This window comes from Sciurus vulgaris (assembly GCF_902686455.1).
Source record: "Sciurus vulgaris genome assembly, chromosome: 11".
NCBI classification, from domain to species: domain Eukaryota; kingdom Metazoa; phylum Chordata; class Mammalia; order Rodentia; family Sciuridae; genus Sciurus; species Sciurus vulgaris.
In genome coordinates, this window is record NC_136472.1 from 4182414 (window position 1) to 4201947 (window position 19534).

Consider the following 19534-nt stretch of genomic DNA (forward strand, 5'->3'; position numbering starts at 1 on the left):
AGAAAGTGCAGACTCAGCGGCCATCCTGCCTGGGCTGTGAACGGACACTGGACCCCACGTGTGCCCTGGCAGCCTCCGTGAGGGCCACCACGCTGGTCTAAGCCCCACCTCAGGTCCTTCCTCAGGCCCAGGCCTGCCCAGCCCAGGTGGCTCCTCCTCTGCTAATCCCTAAGGGTCTCCGGTCACAAGTGCACCACCACAAGCCATGCTGAGCCGCCGCGACTCAGTCACGGGTGTCAGGCTGACACAGCACTGAGCACCGTCTCTGCTCTCTGGACAGTTACCAGGCAGTCTTCTCGTGGCCTCTGCAGAAATGACCTAACTGAAGGTGACCGTCAGCTGGCTCTCGAGTGGCAGGACTAGAATGCAGGCACGTCGGTTTCTAAGGGACACATTCATAAGCCAAAGTTCCGGGGCTTCCAGGCAGGGACAGAGCCTCCCCTGGGCCGCCACCCGGGCCCACAGGGGTTAGGAAGGCTGGTGCACCCTGGCAGCTGCGGCGCGGGCCTGCCTGGTTTCTCAACGCTGAGGCTGCTGTTGGCCGTACTGTGCTCAGCCAAGAAGGCGCCCGGAGCTGGATCACACCGAGACCTGAGCAACATGTGTGGACGCGTGGGTGTGACTTCATCCTGACGGCGGGAATTACGCACAAAAGCAGGTCCTTCCCTCTCCTCCATATCCTTCCACCAACAAAGCCGCTACTCACCATGACTGCAAGGACAGCCCTGACCCCAGGACCACAGTGCTGGCCAGCTGATGGACACAGCATGCCCTGCTCCAGGGCACCTCGGGAAGGGCCGGGACCCTGACACTTTCTGCCACAGGGGGACCTGAACAAAGCTTGGTGACCTGGCCACACTGTAGCAGTGTCCCTGGGTGTGGTTCACATCCGTCCAGGGCTGATCCTGCAGCCTGACCTATGACCAACTGCAGTTGCTCAGCTGCAGACTGCACTGCACGCCGGCCCAGGGGCTCCCTGTGTGCTGGCTAGGAGAGGGTGGGTCAAGAAAGATGGAGAGCGAGAACCGCCAGCGTCTCAGGGCAGGAGGGCCACTGCAGTGTCTGTCACCTATCGCTCCAGTCGCGCTCACTGCTGTGACCAACACGCCCCTCAAGAAGGATCTCAGAGGAGGAAAAGTTTATTTTGGCTCTCGGTTCCAGAGGTTCAGCCCACGCTGGCCCACACATAGCTTTGCGCCTGCGGTGAGCAGGACACCAGGGCAGAGGGTGCGATGGAGGCCGGCAGCTCAGGAAGCTGAGTGCTCCACTCGCCAGGGACACGCCCGGTGACCACCTCCTCCACCACACCCAGCTGCCTCCAGTCCCCACCCACGCAGGGGTTAGCGCACTGCTGGGTTAAGGCTCACACAGCCCTGTCACCCTACCTCTGAACCTTCCTGAATCGGGAGCTCTGGGGGACACGTCACGTCTAGCCCATAACACGTATGCACGCACACGCACAGACACGCGCACCCTGTGTTCTGGTCGCCACGTTAAGTGTGCACCTGCTGCGGTTCCCAGTCAGAACAGTCCCACAGAAGTGACCCACCTGGCCAAGAGGTCCTCTTCCCGAATGTGGCCCTGGCCATCTCCAGAGCCAAAACAAAGGCTGGGATTCAAAACCGAGGCCAGCGCCTTGAGCTGGATTCGGAAGCAGCCGGTGTCCAGGAGCCAGCCTGTAGCACCTGGACCTGGGGTCCCAGCCCCAGGTAACATCTGTCTACTGTGGAGCCCAGCTGGGGTGCGCTGAGCTGGCCACAGAGCAGACTCACGCCTGGACACCTGGGGCAAGGCCAGCCTGGAGCAGTGCCGCCAGGAAACAGACTCGGGCTGAGGGCGCAGGCTGGGACAGCAGAGCCTGGGGTCCAAATGACATGCCAAGACACACAACACGGGGGTTCAGACCAGACAAGGTGTGATGGGCAATGTGATGGGCCGACAGATCTGACTCCATGAGAATGTTCTAGGCCAGACTCTAAGGGAAATGACTAAACAGACTCCATTTTGCTCTGAGACTCCATATTATGTAGCAAATAGGCTTCTCCCATGGGAACACCCCGCCTCTGTGCCCATCATCAGTTATGTGGTGTGACATGTTTAACAATACACAATGGCAACTCCTATGTAGTAACCAATGTACCATGTGAACAGTGATTGTGTGGATGTTAGCAACCATTCTTTAGTTTGTACCTAGGTAAGGGTCATTCTGACCTCTGCTGTTGATCTCGGGGTGTTGGTCTGTAATTTCGAATCATAGCAACAGACACTTAGGATTGATGTGATTTTTGGTATAAGAACCCCTACAACCTGTGGTCAGGGCTGTTCTCCCAATAGCCATTTTTGGGGCATTGTGTGAGACAGTCAGCTGGCCAGCTTAATAAAGACTCTCAAATTTGGACTTCTCAGTGGTGATCGGTCTGTTCTTAAGTTGCGCCCCATAACACAAGCGGGCAGCCCTGACCCCTTCCCATCTCTGTCCTTGCTTGCCGGCTGCCATGAGGCAAGCAGGCACGTCCACCACAGGCCCAAAGCAACCAGGCCGAGCAACCAGGCCGTGCCTCTGGAATCGGGCCAGAACGGTCCTCTCCCCTTGAAGGGGCTTATCTCAGGCAGGTGCTGCAGCGACGGAATGCTGGCCAAGGACACCTGCACCCTGGGACCACATGGCAGCAAGAGTGTGGCTCACCCGTCCCCACCCAGCCACAAGAGGCAGCCAGGGAGGGGACACCAGAGTCTGACGCAGTCCTCCCAGGGCTGTGGGTGCAGAAGGCCAGCTTCTGCAACGAGGAAGGAAGAAGAGCAGAAGCCAGGGCAGTGGGGAGAGGTGCTGCCTCTCAGCTGGCTGCAGAGCTTCCTGTGACCCTGCCCACGGGCTCCTGCCCGCAGCCTGCAGTTGGCAGCAGAGGCTGAGTGGCTAGGAAGCCAGGGTCCAGCCCGGGACTCACCTGCTGGGTCAGGTCCTGTAGCATCCGGGGCAGGAAATGCTCCTCCACGTGCCTGGAAGGGAACCCGGGTCTGAGGCCACGCAGGAGGCGCTCGGCTCCACCCGGGCAGCCCCAGCGTCCAGGGAGCCCGGCAGCCCTCCCCACGCTGCAACTGTGTCAGGTGAAGGGGACAGCAGGGCACAGGGGATGGTGTGCCCGGCCTCCTTGGGCTGCCTGAGGGGGCAGCTCCATCCTGGACGGGTCACCAGGTGTGTCCCAGGCACGGCCACTGTGTCATGAGGCTCCGAGGCACCCACCTGGCACGCACGCCACCTGGGCCACAGCGAGAGCGTGGATGGCACGGCCTGTCCACAGGACGGGCGGGGCCGGGACAGCGGGACCAGGAGTCCCAGAGAAAGGCCCCGGGGAGGGGCGGGGAGCACGCTCACAGCCGGCTGCCGACGCTTGGGAGACGCACAGCAGATGTTCCAGCCCACAACAGGCACTCCAGGCAACTGCCAATCAATGTGGCCACGTGGCTGCTCCAAAATCCACCCGCCTCCTGCTCAGTCCATGCAGCACCCACTGAGAGACTGGCCGGAAAGTGGACCTGTCCAGCTCCCCTCCTGCCCCTCCACCCAGGGCCAGCTCCGTGGCCCGCCTCACAGATGGCTTGCGGGGACCCACGCCCTGCCTTGGGGGCAACAAAATCAAAAAAGGCGCTGGCCACGCTGCCTCCTGTTGGCCTGGTGGCCTCCTGGGGGCACCTTCCCTGCTGGGCGCGCTGTGGCGTCCTCCGCTTGTCCTCCAGAGGACCTCCCTGCAGGTCCTAGCTGGGCGTCGAAGCCAAGAAGCCGCTTCAGCCGCTCCAGGCGCGTCTCTGGCCCCGGGAGCTACCAAAGCCTCCACGTGTCCCTCTGTGCTGGGCAGTCACGGGATGCTCAGGCTTGGGGTCCACTCCGGAGCCTGGAGAAGGCCGGCCCGCCGTGGGGCCCTGGCAGGCGGAGCGGGTCTTGGTGGCTTCCCTGCGAAGCCCTGCGGTAGCGCCTTGAACCTGACCCGCTCAGTACTGAAGCCGGGCATGGTGACCTGGCCATGCCGCTGACACCATCTGGTGCAGTTCCCAGAGGGTAACCTCCTGCCTTCTCTCACAGGACCAAAAGGCAAGCTTTGGGCTACTCCAGCTCAGCGGCCGCCATGCGGCCGTCACGTGACAGAGAGAAAAGGAGAGGGAAGCAGACGTGCCTGCTCCCAGGACCCATCGGTCCCAACAGCAGTCGCCCGAAAGCGGGCAGTCAGCCTGCAGACCGAGCCGCACCAGAGTGGATGAGGAGAGAGCGTTAGGAATAAACCCAGCAGGCAACGCACACAGATGAAGAGACAGCGGGTCTGAGAGCAGCGGAAGGACGGGAGGCAGGCGGGCCTGACATGCCCGGGACCGAGGTCCCCGAGGAAGGGGACCAGACCCAGAGAGCGGAAGCCAAGCAGACCTCCTGAGGTGACGGCATGGAGCCAGAGATTCGGTCTCCATGCACAGGAGACAGTGACGCCCCCCGCAAACAGCCGGCACCCATGACAGAGTGGACGCTGGGCTGGCCCGGGCCTTCCTCGTGCCAAAAGGCCAGCGCCAGGGGACCAAAGGTAGGCCCTCGGAGCAGGCCAGCGCTCTTGCTGTGGGGAGCAGCAGACGCCACTGTGTGGCTGCCCGCGTGGTGTGCCCAGTGCCCTGGCCCACATGTCCTGCCCGGGCTCCTGGCTTGTTCCTCGCTTGGCGCCAGCAGAGCCTACTGTGTGCTCTGTGAGGAGGTCTTCCTGAGCTGGCTAGCGTGGGTCCCGCCCCAGCCGCAGGGTCCTGGCGCCTGCACTGGGGCCCTGAGTGGAAGATGGATGGCTGGTGGCCCTGCGAGCTCCTGAGAGGTCGGAAGCCAGTGACCACGCTCACGGGACTCCCTCTCCAGCACCGGCAGGCCAAGGGCGGCCCCTGGGGCCCGGAGGTCAAATCTCCCTTTGCGAGAGAGACTCTAACTAGACCTCTTCCTGTCTTGCCACTCGCAGAGTCTGAGAGTCAGACACCTGCAGGCGGGGCCTCCCGCAGGCCCCTTCCACCACCGACGGGAAGCTACTGCACCCAGGGGAGGGGGACTCCCAGAGCTGGGAGCAGCAGGGCGGGGCGGGCTGCGGGGAGGGAGGCACGGGACGGGCAGAGGAGGGCACACCCTGCTGTCCTGAGCTTCCCCAAAGGGAGTCCTGGCAACGCTAAGCTGTGACCTAACCACAAACCACTGGGAAGAGGCGGCGGGAGGGCAGGGTGAGGGGCCAGGCCCCAGCCCTGTTCTGCTGCAGGAAGTGAAGAGACAGCAACCACCCTGCTCTGTGGAGGTGGAGGCGCCTGACTGCCCGTCGCAGATGGACGAGCGCAGCTTGAGGTCCACACGCAGCCCGGAGCACGGTCAGCCTCCGACAGAGAGGGTTCAACCTTGCAACTGGGATCCATCCTGAGGACGCCTCGCCGAGCAACCGAAGGCAAAAGCAAGACACAGAGCCACAGAGATGGGCAGTGGACGCACAGAGAGCCCAGCAAAGCCAGGTCAGGTCCCAGAGATGGACAGTGGCGAGGGGAGCAGGGCCCGAGGGCGGGAGCGGTGCTGGCGGATGGAGTCCCCAGGGGAGAAGAGGGAGCCTGCGGGTGGAGGTGCGCGAGCCCGGAGCCCTGGGCTGTGTATGAACGCGGTCAGGACGGGAATCTCATGTATTTTGCCACAAGAAAAGGAGAAGAGGTCTCATGAGCACATTAGCTGAGGACAAGGAGGACAAGCGAGCACCTCTGGGGACAGGTGGTGGGCGGTGGAGGGTGGTGCTTCTGCTTCCTGCCGGTGCCCTCAGGAGCACCTGCTGAGCAACAGGACAAGGCGCCTGCGTCCAGCCAGTGTGCGTCCTGGGCAGGACAGGAGCCCGGGCAGCTCGCTGGGGAGCACTGGGCCCCGGCAGAGGGGAGCTCTGCAGTCCGTCCGGCGCATGGCACCCAGCACGCAGCGGCCACCACCTGCGGGTTCACGGTATGCCGCTCATACCTCAATGGGAGGCTTAAAAAAGGAGCCCAGTCCCAGACTCGCTCCTGAGTGGAGAGGAGAATTCTACCACATTCTCCTGTGTTATGTTCAGAGAGCCGACAAAGAGAAACTCCATACGTCTAAAAATAATAATAGAGTGATTCTAGAAAAGAGGAAAACGCTGAACGAATATCAACAAACAAGATTCAACCTTCTGACCCATTTAAAGTTTAATCTGGACAAAGATTTACTCGATATTGGCCTCACTGAATGCTCAGAAGACCTTTGATCTAGTCGCCATTTAAAAAGCTCACAGTGAAAGTAACGGGTCTGGGGCTGGGGCTCCTGGTAGCGGCCAGCCTAGCATGTGTGAAGCCATGGCTTCGACTCTCGGCATCTCAAAGAGTAACAAATGTGTAAAACACAGGCACTGTGTCCACCCACAACTCACAAGAAAACGGGATAAACATGAGGTGACAGTGAACCCACGGAAACCGAGCGTCTCGGGTGAAGCTGGCAGAAAGACAGGACGCCTGCCGCCCGGACCTGTCCCAGCAGCGACCAGAACACTGTGCGGAAGGCGACCCAGCGAACGGAAGCGTGGACAGCAGAAAGGAAGGGTGAGTGAGCCACACCTGCAGAAGCTGAGAGAAGGCACAGAACGACCTCGAGGCACCAGAGACCCGAGGAAGACGCCAAACACTAACGCGACACACAGAACCCACCAGTCCTCGTGCGTAGACACGTGAGCCACCTGAAAACACAGCGTCAACAACCCTGCTCACCACGATGAACCAGGGGACACCCGCAACACAGAGGGACCCGGGCTCCTCTCCTCAAGAGTAGCTCACCCCTGGATGTCCGGCAGGCCTGGGGCAGTTTGGGCTGCCTGCACAGTGAGCCCGCACCCCGAGGCCAGGGAGGCTGCTGGCCACCCTCCAGAGCACAGGACAGTACTTCGGGACATCCACAGACAGAGCCAAGGACCTGACAGAGGCCCGTTCAAGGCACGTGTCACTTGGCGTGATTGCTGATCAATGACCATGACAGATTTGGTGACACGCAATGAGCCTGCTGTGCTATAATCAGCAGCGCTGAAAGGGCCACGCTGAGTGACCGGCAGCCGAGCTCCTGCCCCATGACCAGGACCAAGGCCGCGGAGGCAAAGACGTTCGCCCGGCATCATGGCGGTAGCGGGCCCCAGCTCACCGGCTCCTGGACCATGGGGTGAACCAGCGCAGCTCCCGGTAGTTGGCCTCATTTGCCAAGGCCATCTTGGGTCTGATGAGCAGGATCCTCCTGTGGACAGGAACAGGGCTGCTCACACAGGGCTCCCGAGTCACTGCCACCAGAGGGCTAGGCAGCACCATGCGGGGCCAGCCTGGGAATGCAGCCCCAAACAAATCCCCATCCCTGCAGGACAGGCCCTGACAGCCCCATCCACCTGACGGGGCTCAGCTGGCGCCCCTGCTGGCAGCAGACCACAGGTGTGGGGAGACCTCCCACCTAGGCCACTGTCTAGGCAATGCAGGGCCCCAGGCCCCACCCTCTGGGGTGTATCGGCCCCAGTGGGGCACCTCCAGCACGGGTCCCCACCGGCTCCAGCCCAGAGCAGGGAGTGACCCAGGCCACCCCAGGGCACCCACCTGTTGAGAAAGATGACCCTGCAGTTGTAGCGGACATTCCGGTGCATCACGGGCCTGCGGGGGAAAGCGAGCGCCTGCACGTCTGTCCTCTCACGAAAGCCACGCATGGAGGGCAGGCCACGCCGACGAGCCCTCCATCTTAGAAAGCGGCAGTTTGCCACGAGCTGCTCTATTTTGAGGACAAGTGCCAAGTCAGCATGACGCTACAACTTGTCATACAGGTGGACACCACCACTGACCCAGCATAACTTATCTGTGTCAGTAGAAAGTGACCACCCGTAACCTACGAGCTAATCGGAGTCCACGGAAGCACGGGTGCATCCATTCCCATCAGGAAAGCCAGGACCAAGAGCTCACTGGACACACCAGGCGGCAGAGTGCGGCAACGGCCTTACCCAGGAACCTTAGCAGGAGGAGCATCCGAGACTGGACTGGGTGGCACTCTGACCCGTCACCTGCCGCAGGCCTTGCCCAGACGTTGCCCAGAGCTACACACCTCCAGTTCTCTGTCCCTGGGATTTAATTCAGTGCAGTATCTCCTGCCCGTGACCAGGATGCAAGGCCACTTCAAGCTGGTCACCAAAACTGCGTCCCTGGACAACTCTGCCCAATTGGTTCATGAAAACCCTCCTCTAGCCACCAAGAGACTCTGCCTTTGCTCGTGGCTCCGCATCCTGCAACCCTGTGGCCACCTCAGCCCTTTCTCCGTCTTTCTGTGACCTGAGTACATCGTCCTGTGGAATGTGACCAGGGACTCGCGTGTCATGCGTGCCAGTCATTAAGACTGAAGTGGAATAAAGGGACTTATGATCGGTGGCTTCTGACCACCAGGTTCTCAGGACGGCTTCGACGTGGTGCAGCCTGAGTGCACCATCGCTCAGTGAGCTCCCACGCCATGGAAAGGCTCAGCCTACTCCCCGCACCACGGCAGGCCTGGTGGGTTCCGGCCGCAGAACCCCACGCCCTGTCTTAGACTGAGGCTTCCTCAGCTCCCTTTGGGGCACTGCGAGGCTGTCTCAGTCAAAGTTAAAAATGAGCAGACCCCCACCCCAGGCAACAAAGGCTCACCTCTGCACGGGAGCCTTACAGACGAAGTGCACAGGCCTCCGCCCCTGGGCTCCTCCCTGCCCTCCTGGAATGTTCCAGGCTTTGCAGGGGCTGCCCTGGCTCACCCTTGCTGCCTGGCCACCTTGTCGTGGGTGCCAGGCCCTGGGTTTGTGAGACCCCTGCCCAGCAGCTTGCTCATATCACCTCTCAGGCACCTAGTACCTTCCCCAGCAGCAGATGAAGGGACCTAAGCGGAGAGGCTGGTGGCTTGGCAGGGACACGGAGCTGGTTACGGCAGAGCAGGGTAAAAGGCAGCAGAGCAGACACACCCCGGAGCCTGGCCCGCAGGAGGCTCAGAGCAGAGCCCAGCCCACACAGGGAACAGGTCCTTAGGTGCGGGGGAGGCTCGCGCTGGCTGCCTGAGCAGGGCAAGCTCCTGCCCACAGGGACAGAGTCCACAGGCCCCAGGGCTATGGCAGAAAGGCACACTGTCACCAGCGAGGGCTCTGGAGTCGGGCACCAGCTCGGATGCCACCTTGCTCCTGGCCAAGAGCAGCAGCCCTGATGCTTCCTCCCAAAAGTGGAGTCAAAGGGCAGGATGCAGGCAGGGACGTCCCTGGCCCCAGTCCTGGTCACCGCACCCTGACGGCCACTGTGAGCGACCCGCAGCTCCCAGCCCTCACTCAAGCTAAATGAGGACACACTGCAGGATGGCGTTCTCGAGTCTGTGTGAAGGTGTGCGGAAAGCTGGGTGGGCAGGACCCTAAAATAAACAGGCCCTCGGTGGCAGCTGCGCTCGACTGGAGCGCCCCGAACAAAAGCAAATCACAAAGGAACAGGCGCTGCCACTACGCAGGAACTCTAAAGCTCAACACGGAAACAAAACCAGACAGCGAACGACACAGACGTCAGTACGCTGCACCCGCCTACAGAGAGCTCTCAACGCCAGTGAGGACGGCAGTGTAGGCAACAACACACGACAAGCCAGGAAGCCCCAACAGCTGCCACCGAGCGGCACCCGGGGAACAGCCGCCTCCGTCAGACCAGGCGGCCAGGGGAACCAACAGGCTGCTCTAGCCCACTGTCCTCAGACCTGCCTCTCTGTGTGGGGGTGCCAGTTCTGCGTGGCTCCCATGCCCCAGCCACGGGGGCTGCGGGACCCGCGCCCCTCCCTGCAGGGCAGTCTGAAGGTGCTCCAGGTGCAGGGGATCAGTGACGTCCGGATGCAGTCTTGCTCCGTCCAGCAGAGCCTGTGCATCCGGATAAATGCCCATCTCAAACAGGAGGTATCTTCAAATATGTGGCCATTCGAATGGTAAAATCAGGAAATTCAACCTAGGACTATGAAGTCCAAGCCAGCAGAGAAAAGCTTGAGCAAAATTAACAGAATACTAAGGTGACCACAATATGTCACTGTGGCCCGCTGAAGAGTGACCCTCTCAGAGACGGCTGCATCCTGATTCCCAGCACCTGTGAATATGTCACGTCACACATCGGACAAAGTTAAAGATGCCAAATTGGAGAGACAGCCCCAGAGTGCCAGGTAGCCCAGTGGAAGCAGAGGGTCCCTTGGGGGCGGGACCAGGGAGGAAGGCTCCTAGGAGGTAGGGCCAGCGGCCGCTGCGGGTGGAAGCAGGGGCCCCCAGGCTGGAGGAGGCAGATCCCAGAGACTCTCTGCTGTCCTGCGGCACCTCTTACCTGTAGGACCACCAGGCTTCTGTGACCCTTGGTCACAGCAGCAGTGAAAGTTAACACAGGCCACAATGCTGGAGGTCACTGTGGGGGTGAGTGGACTGGATGAACTCACCCACACGCCTCAGGAGACCCCACTGAGCAGCCCGGTGAGGGGCACAAAGCACTGGGAGGGGCACACTTCAGGCGTGGATGCCGCAGCCTGCCGCAGGCGGAGCAGGGACTCGCCCACACAGGCACTTACATCCCCACGTCGCAGATGATGTCCTGCGTGATCGGAGATGCCAGGAGGGCGGCCAGCACTTGAAGTGAATGCAGGAGGGTGTCCGACTCGAAGTAGTGATCCCAGCACCCGTAGCCGCTGCAAGGAGGGGGCAGTGAGCGGCAGGACAGTGGGGGCCCAGGCACCTCCCCCACAGCCAGTGCACACACCCTGCCACACCCCGCCACACCCCGCCACAGCCAGCAAGCACTTCACAGCAAAGTTTTGGTCTCCTACGAGAAAGGCCCGTCCCTCGAAGTAGCCCTCATTACTTCAAGGAAAGAACCCGGAAGAAACAAAGCTGGACCCACCACAACACTGTCAAGAAGACCATGAGCAGTCACTCAGGCGCCTGCCGTGGTGACCCCCAAGCATCTGTTCACGCCCTGACCTCAGGGCTGTGCATGTGACCTCGTCCACAGTAAGAGTCTCTGCACATGCAACTAAGTCACGGCTCTTGAGATGTGGTCGCCCTGGACTTCCCTGCGTTTCCTTCGATAACCAGGGTCCTCATAAGAGGAGGATGAGAGGAGGACGGGAGAAGAGGAAGGCCAAGCAGAGAGAGGCAGAGCCTGGGTGATGCGGCCACAGAACAGGGGACGCCAGGAGCCCCAGGGGCTAAAGAGGCGTGAGGACCCTCCGGGAGCCTTGGAGGGAGCGCGGCTCTGCTGGCACCCCGAGTTTGGCCTCCTGACCTCCTAAACTGCCAGAGAATACATTTCTGCCATTTTAAACCACTCGGTTTGTGGCACTTAGTCACGGCAGCCTAGGACACTAATGCCACGCTACAAGACGTCATAAACCGTGAAGAGTGGCTCCAGGGACCCTCTAACCATGAAACGCAGAATATCCACAAGACGCTGCAAATCGCAACACCTCTGCCTATCTGCCCTGCAGCAGCCCGGAAGCAAATCTGGCGCCTGCCATGTTTTTCACTGGGAAGCATCTCCTGCCCTTGCCTGGAGCTCAGATGCAGCCGGCACCCAGGAGACGCCCGCGAGGGACCTTCTTCAGGATGCCCCTTCTCCTCACAGAGCTTCCTGTTTCTGGGACTTCCTTCCCTTCAGCTCCCAGGCCTGTGTGTGACAACACGGACTGTCTAATGTCGGATGGCCAGCTACCAGCGACTGCACCCCTTCAGCTGGCTGACAGCTGAAGGAGCCCTGTGCGACAGCAGCTGGTCAGCAAGTGCCTGAGACCCAAGTGGCCACTGACCTTCCATCTGTAAGGCCTACAAAACAGTGCCCTTCCAGGTGAGGGTTCCAGGTTGGCAAATCGCAGTCCTCTCCCTTTTCCCAGGTGCCCCACTCAAGGCCTGGACCCCTGTCCAGTAAGAACAAGAGCAGTACTCAGTGAAGTGACTGGCTCCTCTCCTGCCTCAGCCACTCTCCTTTGTCAACATGGCAAACGTTGAATGAAATCCTGCTCAGCTGGGATTTGTAAACCGTATAAGGCCAGCTCAGCGGGGCTTCACCCCTTGACATAAACACACCACATGGGGACTTGGTGAGAATCCTCCCTTGCAACAGTCGGGCAGGACAGGGATGCACTGTGTCTAGCAGGAAAAGGAGCAGCGGGCAGAGGGGCCGAGTCAGGAGTTGAAGAGCAGAAGCCATGTGGTTTGGGTGACTGCCAGTCCCAGGTCCCCGCAGTTAGGTGAGGCGACTCTTGAGATTTAAGTGAGGGGTGTAAATGCCCTGGGGTGGCCTGGGAGCAGGAGAGCTCTGAAGTCACCAAGACCTGAACCTAAGTAAGAAGAGAACCTGGAGGGACAGAAAGCCACCTCCTGACTAATACAAAAGCACCCGAGAGGGCAGTTCCTGCCTCCTCCACGTCCGGAAACTGAGGCAAATGAAGGACAGGACAAAGGCCGTGGAGGGCCTTCCAGATCCCACAGGGGCCTCGAGGACACAGGAAGCAGCACAGAGGCATGGGGTCCAGATCAGAAAGAACCGCAGCTGGCGAGGAGCTTACGATCATTTATCTTTAAACAAGTGACCAGAAAAGAATCAAGGATCCATTTTCCAGATTCTGGCAAAAAGGTGGCCAGGCATAGCCTCTGAGCTTGCTCACAGGAAGCCCCTGAGATCACTAACTGATTCCCTGTGGCCGACATGCAAACAAGACCTGTCTCAGTCATCAGGGCTGCTGCAATAAAGCATCCCGGACTGGGTGGCGTACACACAACAGGAACCACTACACGAAGTGCAAGCTCCAGGCCGGCCCGGGTGGTCCTGGCCAGGGCTGCTCTGCGCTTTCAGGATGGCACCCTCTGGGTGGCTCACACAGTGCCGAGGCAAACGGGCTCCCTCCGGCCTCTTACAAGGGCAGCAGTCCTACTTACCAAGGCCAGTGCACCTCCCCAGGCCCCATCAGGTGCTGACGCATCTCGACCCCAGGAGTCAGGTTTCAACATATGAATTCTGTTGCACGGCACACACTCTGAGACCCAGCACAAGGAGACGGGTGACGGGGGGCAGCCCAGTTTTAAAATCAGCCCCACCTGGGAAGCTGGGTCCCCTAATGACTCAACCCAGGCGTCTGGAACCACCAGCCTGCCTGAGCCTGCTCGTCCTCAGGCGTCCAGGGGCATCCACCCCACCCACAAGCAGGTTCCTGACAGCCTCCTAGGTGGACTTGGCATTTCCACAGCCTCATTACGGCCCCCCTGCTTCCTGCCCTCTCAGCAGGGGAAGACCACTGCCCGCCCGCCCAGCTGTTGGTGTGTTTTTCTCACCATATTTCCAGCTCAGGTCCAAGCCTGTATCTTGCTCCTCTGTTTTTAGCAATTTCAATACCTGTATATAGAGAGAAGAGGCAAATCTCACACCCATGACATGTCCAAGGGCAGAGAAAGCAGGCTGCTGCAGTGGGTGTGATTGAAAACGCTGCTCCCAGACGTCCCTGCGCCCTCACGGCCAGTCCTCCTATAAGCAGCACACACCTGTACACACCCACAGGAAATGCGAAACAGGGAGGGCCTGCAGGCTGACCCTTGGCCCACGGAGAAGAAGGTCACACCCTGCAAGTTCATGGACAAGTGGGTGCCAAGATCAGCTGCAGGAAAAGGCACCACATGGAGGCTGATGGCCATGGTGGTGCCAGCACTGGGCTTAAGGAGCAGCTGCCAACGGGCAGTCAGGGAAGGAGAGGACAGGCAAGGAATGGGGACCAATCTGCACACCCAAGATGGCCTTGCTCACCCACCCCAGTGAGATCTGCTCTGAGGAGGCAAAAGCAGATTGACACATGTAGTTAAAACAAAACAAAACAGCCAACAATATGTTCTCACTTGAAGCACAAGGTGACCACACCTGTAGGTTTGCCTTCATCAGCCCCAGTTCGGACTCAGGTATCAACAGTTTGGACTATCACCATGGAAGGCAGGCTGCACCAATGCAGTTATGTAGTGGCCACTCAAAACACTCTTCTCTAAGCTGACAGCTCACCCCTGGTTCTGCTGTCCTCTTCAAGAAGGCTTCTCCCAATGCCCACTTTTCAGGAAGGTCCTCTGGGACCAGAGACCCTCCCATCTGGTGTCTTCACAGCATCCTGGCCACTGGCCACCCCTCCAACCTGGAGGATGGGCAGCTCTGCCCAGCCTGGCCATTCAGGATCCTAGAGATATCTGGAGGCAGATGCTTCCTCGGTGGTCCCCACCTCCACCTCTGGGGCAGATTTCTCTCCACTTGTGCCTCAACACGTCCCCCCTCCCCACATGCCGGGAAGACCTGGACACTTAACACTGACGGGTTCATTAACCACGGTCCTTTCTCCACGTCCATGGCTGCGAGTTTCTCCAGGGCAAAGCTGTGTGCACGACATGACGAGGCCCGGCCCGGCCAGGCTGCTCCTTACTGTCTCCCGCCACCCCAAGACTCACTCTTTAAAATTCTTTGCAAATTTCCCTCGAAGTCCAGGGCCCACTGGTTGAGGGCGCAAGTGGCCACGGTCACCTTCCGGCCCATCGTGGCCGCCGTCACCCAGGAGGGAGGCCGGCGGGACTCCGGGAGATCCTACAGTGCTCCAAGCTGGACCGCCAGGTCCCGCGCCTGCCCTTCCGGGTGACCCCTCTGACCACGCCGCGCCCCTCCCATGGACCGCCCCTCAAAGCGATCACCGCCCGAAATGCAGAGCCGCCGCTCCAGGCCACGCCCCTGCCTGCGTCGCCCGGCCCGGGCGAATCACGGGCCAGAGAACTGCGAGCGGCCGAGCCAGGCCCCGCCCACAGGACGCCCCGCCCCCTCCCGGCGGAGCTCAGGGCTGCGCCTGCGCAGGAGGCCCTCCCGGCGCTCCGGTGCAGCGGCCGAGGGTCTGCCACGCCTCCCTGCTTTGTTACACACTCCCTCCCACGATCAGCTCGGTCGTGTTTTATTTTAGTGTAGTGTGGAAAGTTCCGAATGTACTACCCCGCAAATTGTACACGCCCCGTGCCAGAAATAACACGTGTCGACACTGGCGGAAGCCTGCGCTCGGCTCACACTGCGCATCGCCGCCTCCCTGCTCCCACAGCTCCCCGAATTTCCTGTGTGTCCCTCTTGAGCCCCTTCTCATTCCTCACCAAGCGTTAGGTCGCCCTAAGCAAGGAAGGTCGCTGCCCTGCTTTTCTGAAACTACACAAACTACACTTTACTGTGATGCTGTAACTTGATTTCTCCCCTGTAATGTTCCATTCTTCAGATCATTTTTCTGCAGTCTGGAATTCCATCCTAGGAATAAAGCCCAGTGCGTCCGCTCAGGGCTGGATGGGCAGGACCATAGCTGCTGTTTCCCCCAAGGCAGTTTCCTCTGCAGACACGTGCCAGTTTCTCCAGCGCTTTGCTGAGAGTAAGGTATGAACATGATCACCATTATATATTTGATATTTATGAAGATGAACGCCTCTTCTCCAAGTACTTGTACTGATTCCTACTGGCAGTTTTTCAGTTTTTCTTTTCACTTTGCATCTTTAGTCACCCAGGGCGGGAATGCTTTTTTTTCCCCCCATGTGAATAAGTAATTAATTGCCTCATGATACTACTGGGACCCTCAGTCCCTTCCTCCTGGGTTCCAAGGCCACTTCTGTCCCATGTCACAATTTAAAATCTATTTTGGGCACTTTTAAAGTAATGCTTGTTCTTGATAATTTGGAGACTCCAGTAAAGCACAAGAAGGTTGTATGTGTCCATTCAGTCCCAACTTCCTTTCCTTGGGGTAGTTTTCTTCCTCCAGATCCAAAGGGACGGCTTCCTTTGTTTCTTCAGATTTCTGCTCAGAATCCAACAATGGCTACCACAGGGCTGGAGCTGAGAAGGAGTTCTGTTTGCCTCAGAAAAGGAGGAAGTTTTAAAACAAGCTGTTGATGATGGAAGGGCCACAACCATCTGCCAGGCATTTACCCTAAGAGCAGCTCACAATGGCAATTATGTGTCTTTCGCAGTTCAGAGTACCTAGCAAGGACCTGAGAGTGGTTCTCAAGAACATAACCATCAAAAGAATAAGATCTCAGTGTCTAGGACTCCATGGGAGTCTGACTTTATCATTTCTGGTCAGCAAAAGGCTGGCCTTGTCTCTTACACCAGTCAACACTCTGTCCTTTCTGCTCCTCTGACTCTGACGCCCCATGCTGCCTCTCAGTTACTGGCTTCCAGTTGACTTTAAAATAACTAATGCTATAGATCACCCAGCTGAGCAATGATTAGTCTCCTACTATCTACAGTTTTGCTGCAGATAACACCTCTGGCATGTGGTTATGATGACAATGGTTGCGGGGGTTACTTTTCAGGAACTTGAAGCTGCTTTTGTTGAAATCACTGACTCTAGCTGACTTTTGACAACAAGAGGTCGAAAACTGCATCCTCAGATCATACCTATACTGACATTTTTTAGTATGCCTCCCATAGAGTCATGAAAATTGATCATGCATGTGCAAAACACTGATTACACCATCATCACTTTCCCTATGTACCAGAGAGCTCAGTCCTTGACCCTGATGCCAGTCAATAACAAGGACACGGTTTTGAGAGAAAGGAGAAAGACAGGGACTCCTGTTCCTGAGGCTGATCTGCCCATCAGGAGGACAGGGGTCTTTTAAAGGAGGTCTTCAAAGGCTACATTCCAGGTGTGCCCTGATGGGGTCCTTAACCCTAACCCTGATGGTGAGTTAACATTCACTCATTAATTTGGGAGATATTCTCTTCCTAGGTCCTCTGGCGGGTATCTCCTTCCTGTGGAGCACAGAGAACTCAGGGTAATCTTATTCCCTGCTCCCAGGTTAGGGACCCGGAGGGAGAAAAGGAAAAGAAAAACTTGTCCCTTTTAAAAATAAGCCTCGGAGCTATATTCAAAAGGTGAAGTGGACCACCTTAACACCTACCCTTTAAATCACCGATTTCTTCCCCCATGAGTATCCCAGACCCTGTCCTCAGGGGAGGGGGACTGAAATGTGGATCTCCTGTCTCCATACTCAGCCACCTTGCAAACAAACTCTTGCAAAAACTGATTGTTTTGATGCTTGTAAGCTGGGTGCTGGCAGCCCAGGCCTGGTTCAGTCTCAAAGAAGGAGAAGGAAGGACATGTCACTTGAAAAAAAGGAGCCAGTTTGAAGGGGTTCCCACTGGCCAAATATTGAATGATACAGCACAGGATCATAACTCAATGAGAAAAAAAAAAATCCACTAATTCATACTGATTAAATTGAAACTTTCCACTGAAAAATAATATATCAATAAATGTTGAAGGCATGTTGAAATTATAGGATGAACACTTTGCACCAAGAAGTAAACGAGGTAGCCAAAGTCCTCGCTAAGTGCTAGTCACTGGGTGAAAGATTGGTTGGGAGCAGCATATTTGCAGTCTCAAAGTATCACTTCACCTATTTACTTATTAATTGTGGAAGGAAAAATGAAGGTTTCTGGCAGAAACCACCCCAAAATTTATCCTCCACTATGAATGAAAGCAACCTCTTCACCTGATGGCCGAGAGACACCACATCGTCTAAGTAACATAATATTCTGCCAAAAAAATGCATAACCTGAATATATGGTTTGGCTCTCTGGATTTGGGGATTTCAAAAAGAGCTATAAAGGAATATTGGGACAATGGGAGAAACTGCAGAGGGACCATTATTGCATTAATAATGATAATTGCATTGAAATGATTTTCAGTTTCCAGGGTGTGGTCATTTCAGTTTGGTAACAGAAAAATGTCTTTGCCTTTAGGAAGTGGATACTGAAGTTATATAGGAGGAGCTACTGTAAGATTTACGTTTTCTTTTGTGTCCAAGTTAAACCTGTAACACAACAGAGGCATGTTTACTGTAACTTGATTTCACGTGTTTAAGGAAGCCATCTTAAGTTAGGGAACGGTGTGGTCAGAATGGAGCCATTTTTAAATTCCCTAACAGGTATCCAACCTCAAATGCAGGCCTTTTTCTGTGCCTGCCCCAATTTTAAATTAGCTAATCATGTAGATTGTACCCCCAAACTCTTCCTATCAGAGTCAGGGGCGATGCTTCCTTAGGGATACAAACTGGCAGACTGCTGGCCCATGTGTGCTTGCTCACAGGATTCCCTTTGGGGGCCCACCCTTCTTCAGAAGTACAATTGCAAAAGCAAGAATCAATAAGTGGGATAGATTCAAATTAAAAAGCTTTTTCTCAGCAAAGGAAACAGTCAATAATGTGAAAAGAGAGTCTACAGAGCAGGAGAAAATCTTGTCCACACATACCTCAGACAGAGCACTCATCTCCAAAGTGTATAAAGAACTTAAAAAACTACAACAAAAATACAAAGAACCCAATCAATAAATGGGCCAAGGAACTGGGCAGACACTTCACAGAAGAAGAAATACAGGCGATCAACAAATATATGAAAAAGTGCTGGTCATCCCTAGTGTAAGAACCCAGAAACCACTCCGAACACGGGAATTCACATAAGGGAGTTTATTAAGCTGAGTGTCTCCCTGCGGGGTAAGACAGGAAATGAGGAAAAGAGAAAGGGCACGTGTGCAGGAGAGACAGAAATGGAGGAGACAGCATGAAGGCGAGGAGGAGAGAGAAAATGGCGGGGAGCTATTCTTCAGCAGTCGAATTCGGTGGGTTAATGGGACCAATGACAGAGAAGGATACTTGCAAGCTGACTGATGAACCAATAGCTAGCTAGGATGTTCACAGACTGACAAGTGGTTGGGAGGCATGGAAATGACTGCAGCAGAAAGGGCAGGGGAGCAGCTTTATATTATATTACACCTAGTAATTAGAGAAATGCAAATTAAAACCACCCTAAGATTTCACCTAATTCCAATTAGAATGGCTATTATCAAGAAAACAAGCAATAATAAGTGTTGGCATGGATGTGAGAAAAAGGCACACTCTTACATTGCTGGTGGAGTTGCAAATTGGTGCAGCCACTCTGGAAAGCAGTGTGGAGATTCCTCAGAAAACTTGGAATGGACCCACCATTTGACCCAGCTATCCCACTCCTCGGCCTATACCCAAAGGGCTTAAAATCAGCATACTACAGAGATGCAGCCACATCAACGTTCATAGCTGCTCAATTCACAACATCTAGATTGTGGAACCAACCTAGATGCCCTTCAATAGATGAGTGGATAAAGAAACTGTGTATATATATATATATATACACACACAATGGAATATTATTCGGCCATAAAGAATAATTATGGCATTTGCTGGTAAGTGGATGAAGTCGGAAAATATCATGCTAAGTGAAATAGGCAATGCCCAAAAAATAAAAGGCCGAATGTTTTCTCTGATAAGTGGATGATGATATATAATGAGGGGGTTGGAGGGGAGGAGAACGAAGGAACTTTGGATGGTGTAGAGGAAAATGCGGTGGGAGGGGTGGGGGACAGAAAGACAGTAGAATGAGACAGACAGTATTACCCTGTATATACGTATGATCACACAAATGG

General features: G+C 56.6%; 1 protein-coding gene across 5 annotated transcripts in view; it reads right to left on the bottom strand.

The window, feature by feature from the left end:
* The window catches only part of NADSYN1 (NAD synthetase 1), a 33800-nt gene extending 19056 nt beyond the window's left edge, over nt 1-14744 (bottom strand). The window contains exons 1-6 of one of the 5 annotated variants that reach the window (XM_079104930.1): nt 14505-14744; nt 13359-13419; nt 10604-10720; nt 7621-7674; nt 7184-7273; nt 2946-2997 (exon numbers count right to left, since the gene is read on the bottom strand). In XM_079104930.1, coding sequence (XP_078961056.1) covers nt 2946-2997; nt 7184-7273; nt 7621-7674; nt 10604-10720; nt 13359-13419; nt 14505-14589 — 459 coding nt within the window. In that variant the 5' untranslated portion in view covers nt 14590-14744. Of the gene's footprint in view, nt 1-2945; nt 2998-7016; nt 7274-7620; nt 7675-10603; nt 10721-13358; nt 13420-14504 lie in introns of those variants that run through there. The other 4 variants (XM_079104932.1, XM_079104933.1, XM_079104931.1 and 1 more) reach the window with 4 other exon arrangements.
* Between the last annotated feature and the right edge of the window lie 4790 nt (nt 14745-19534).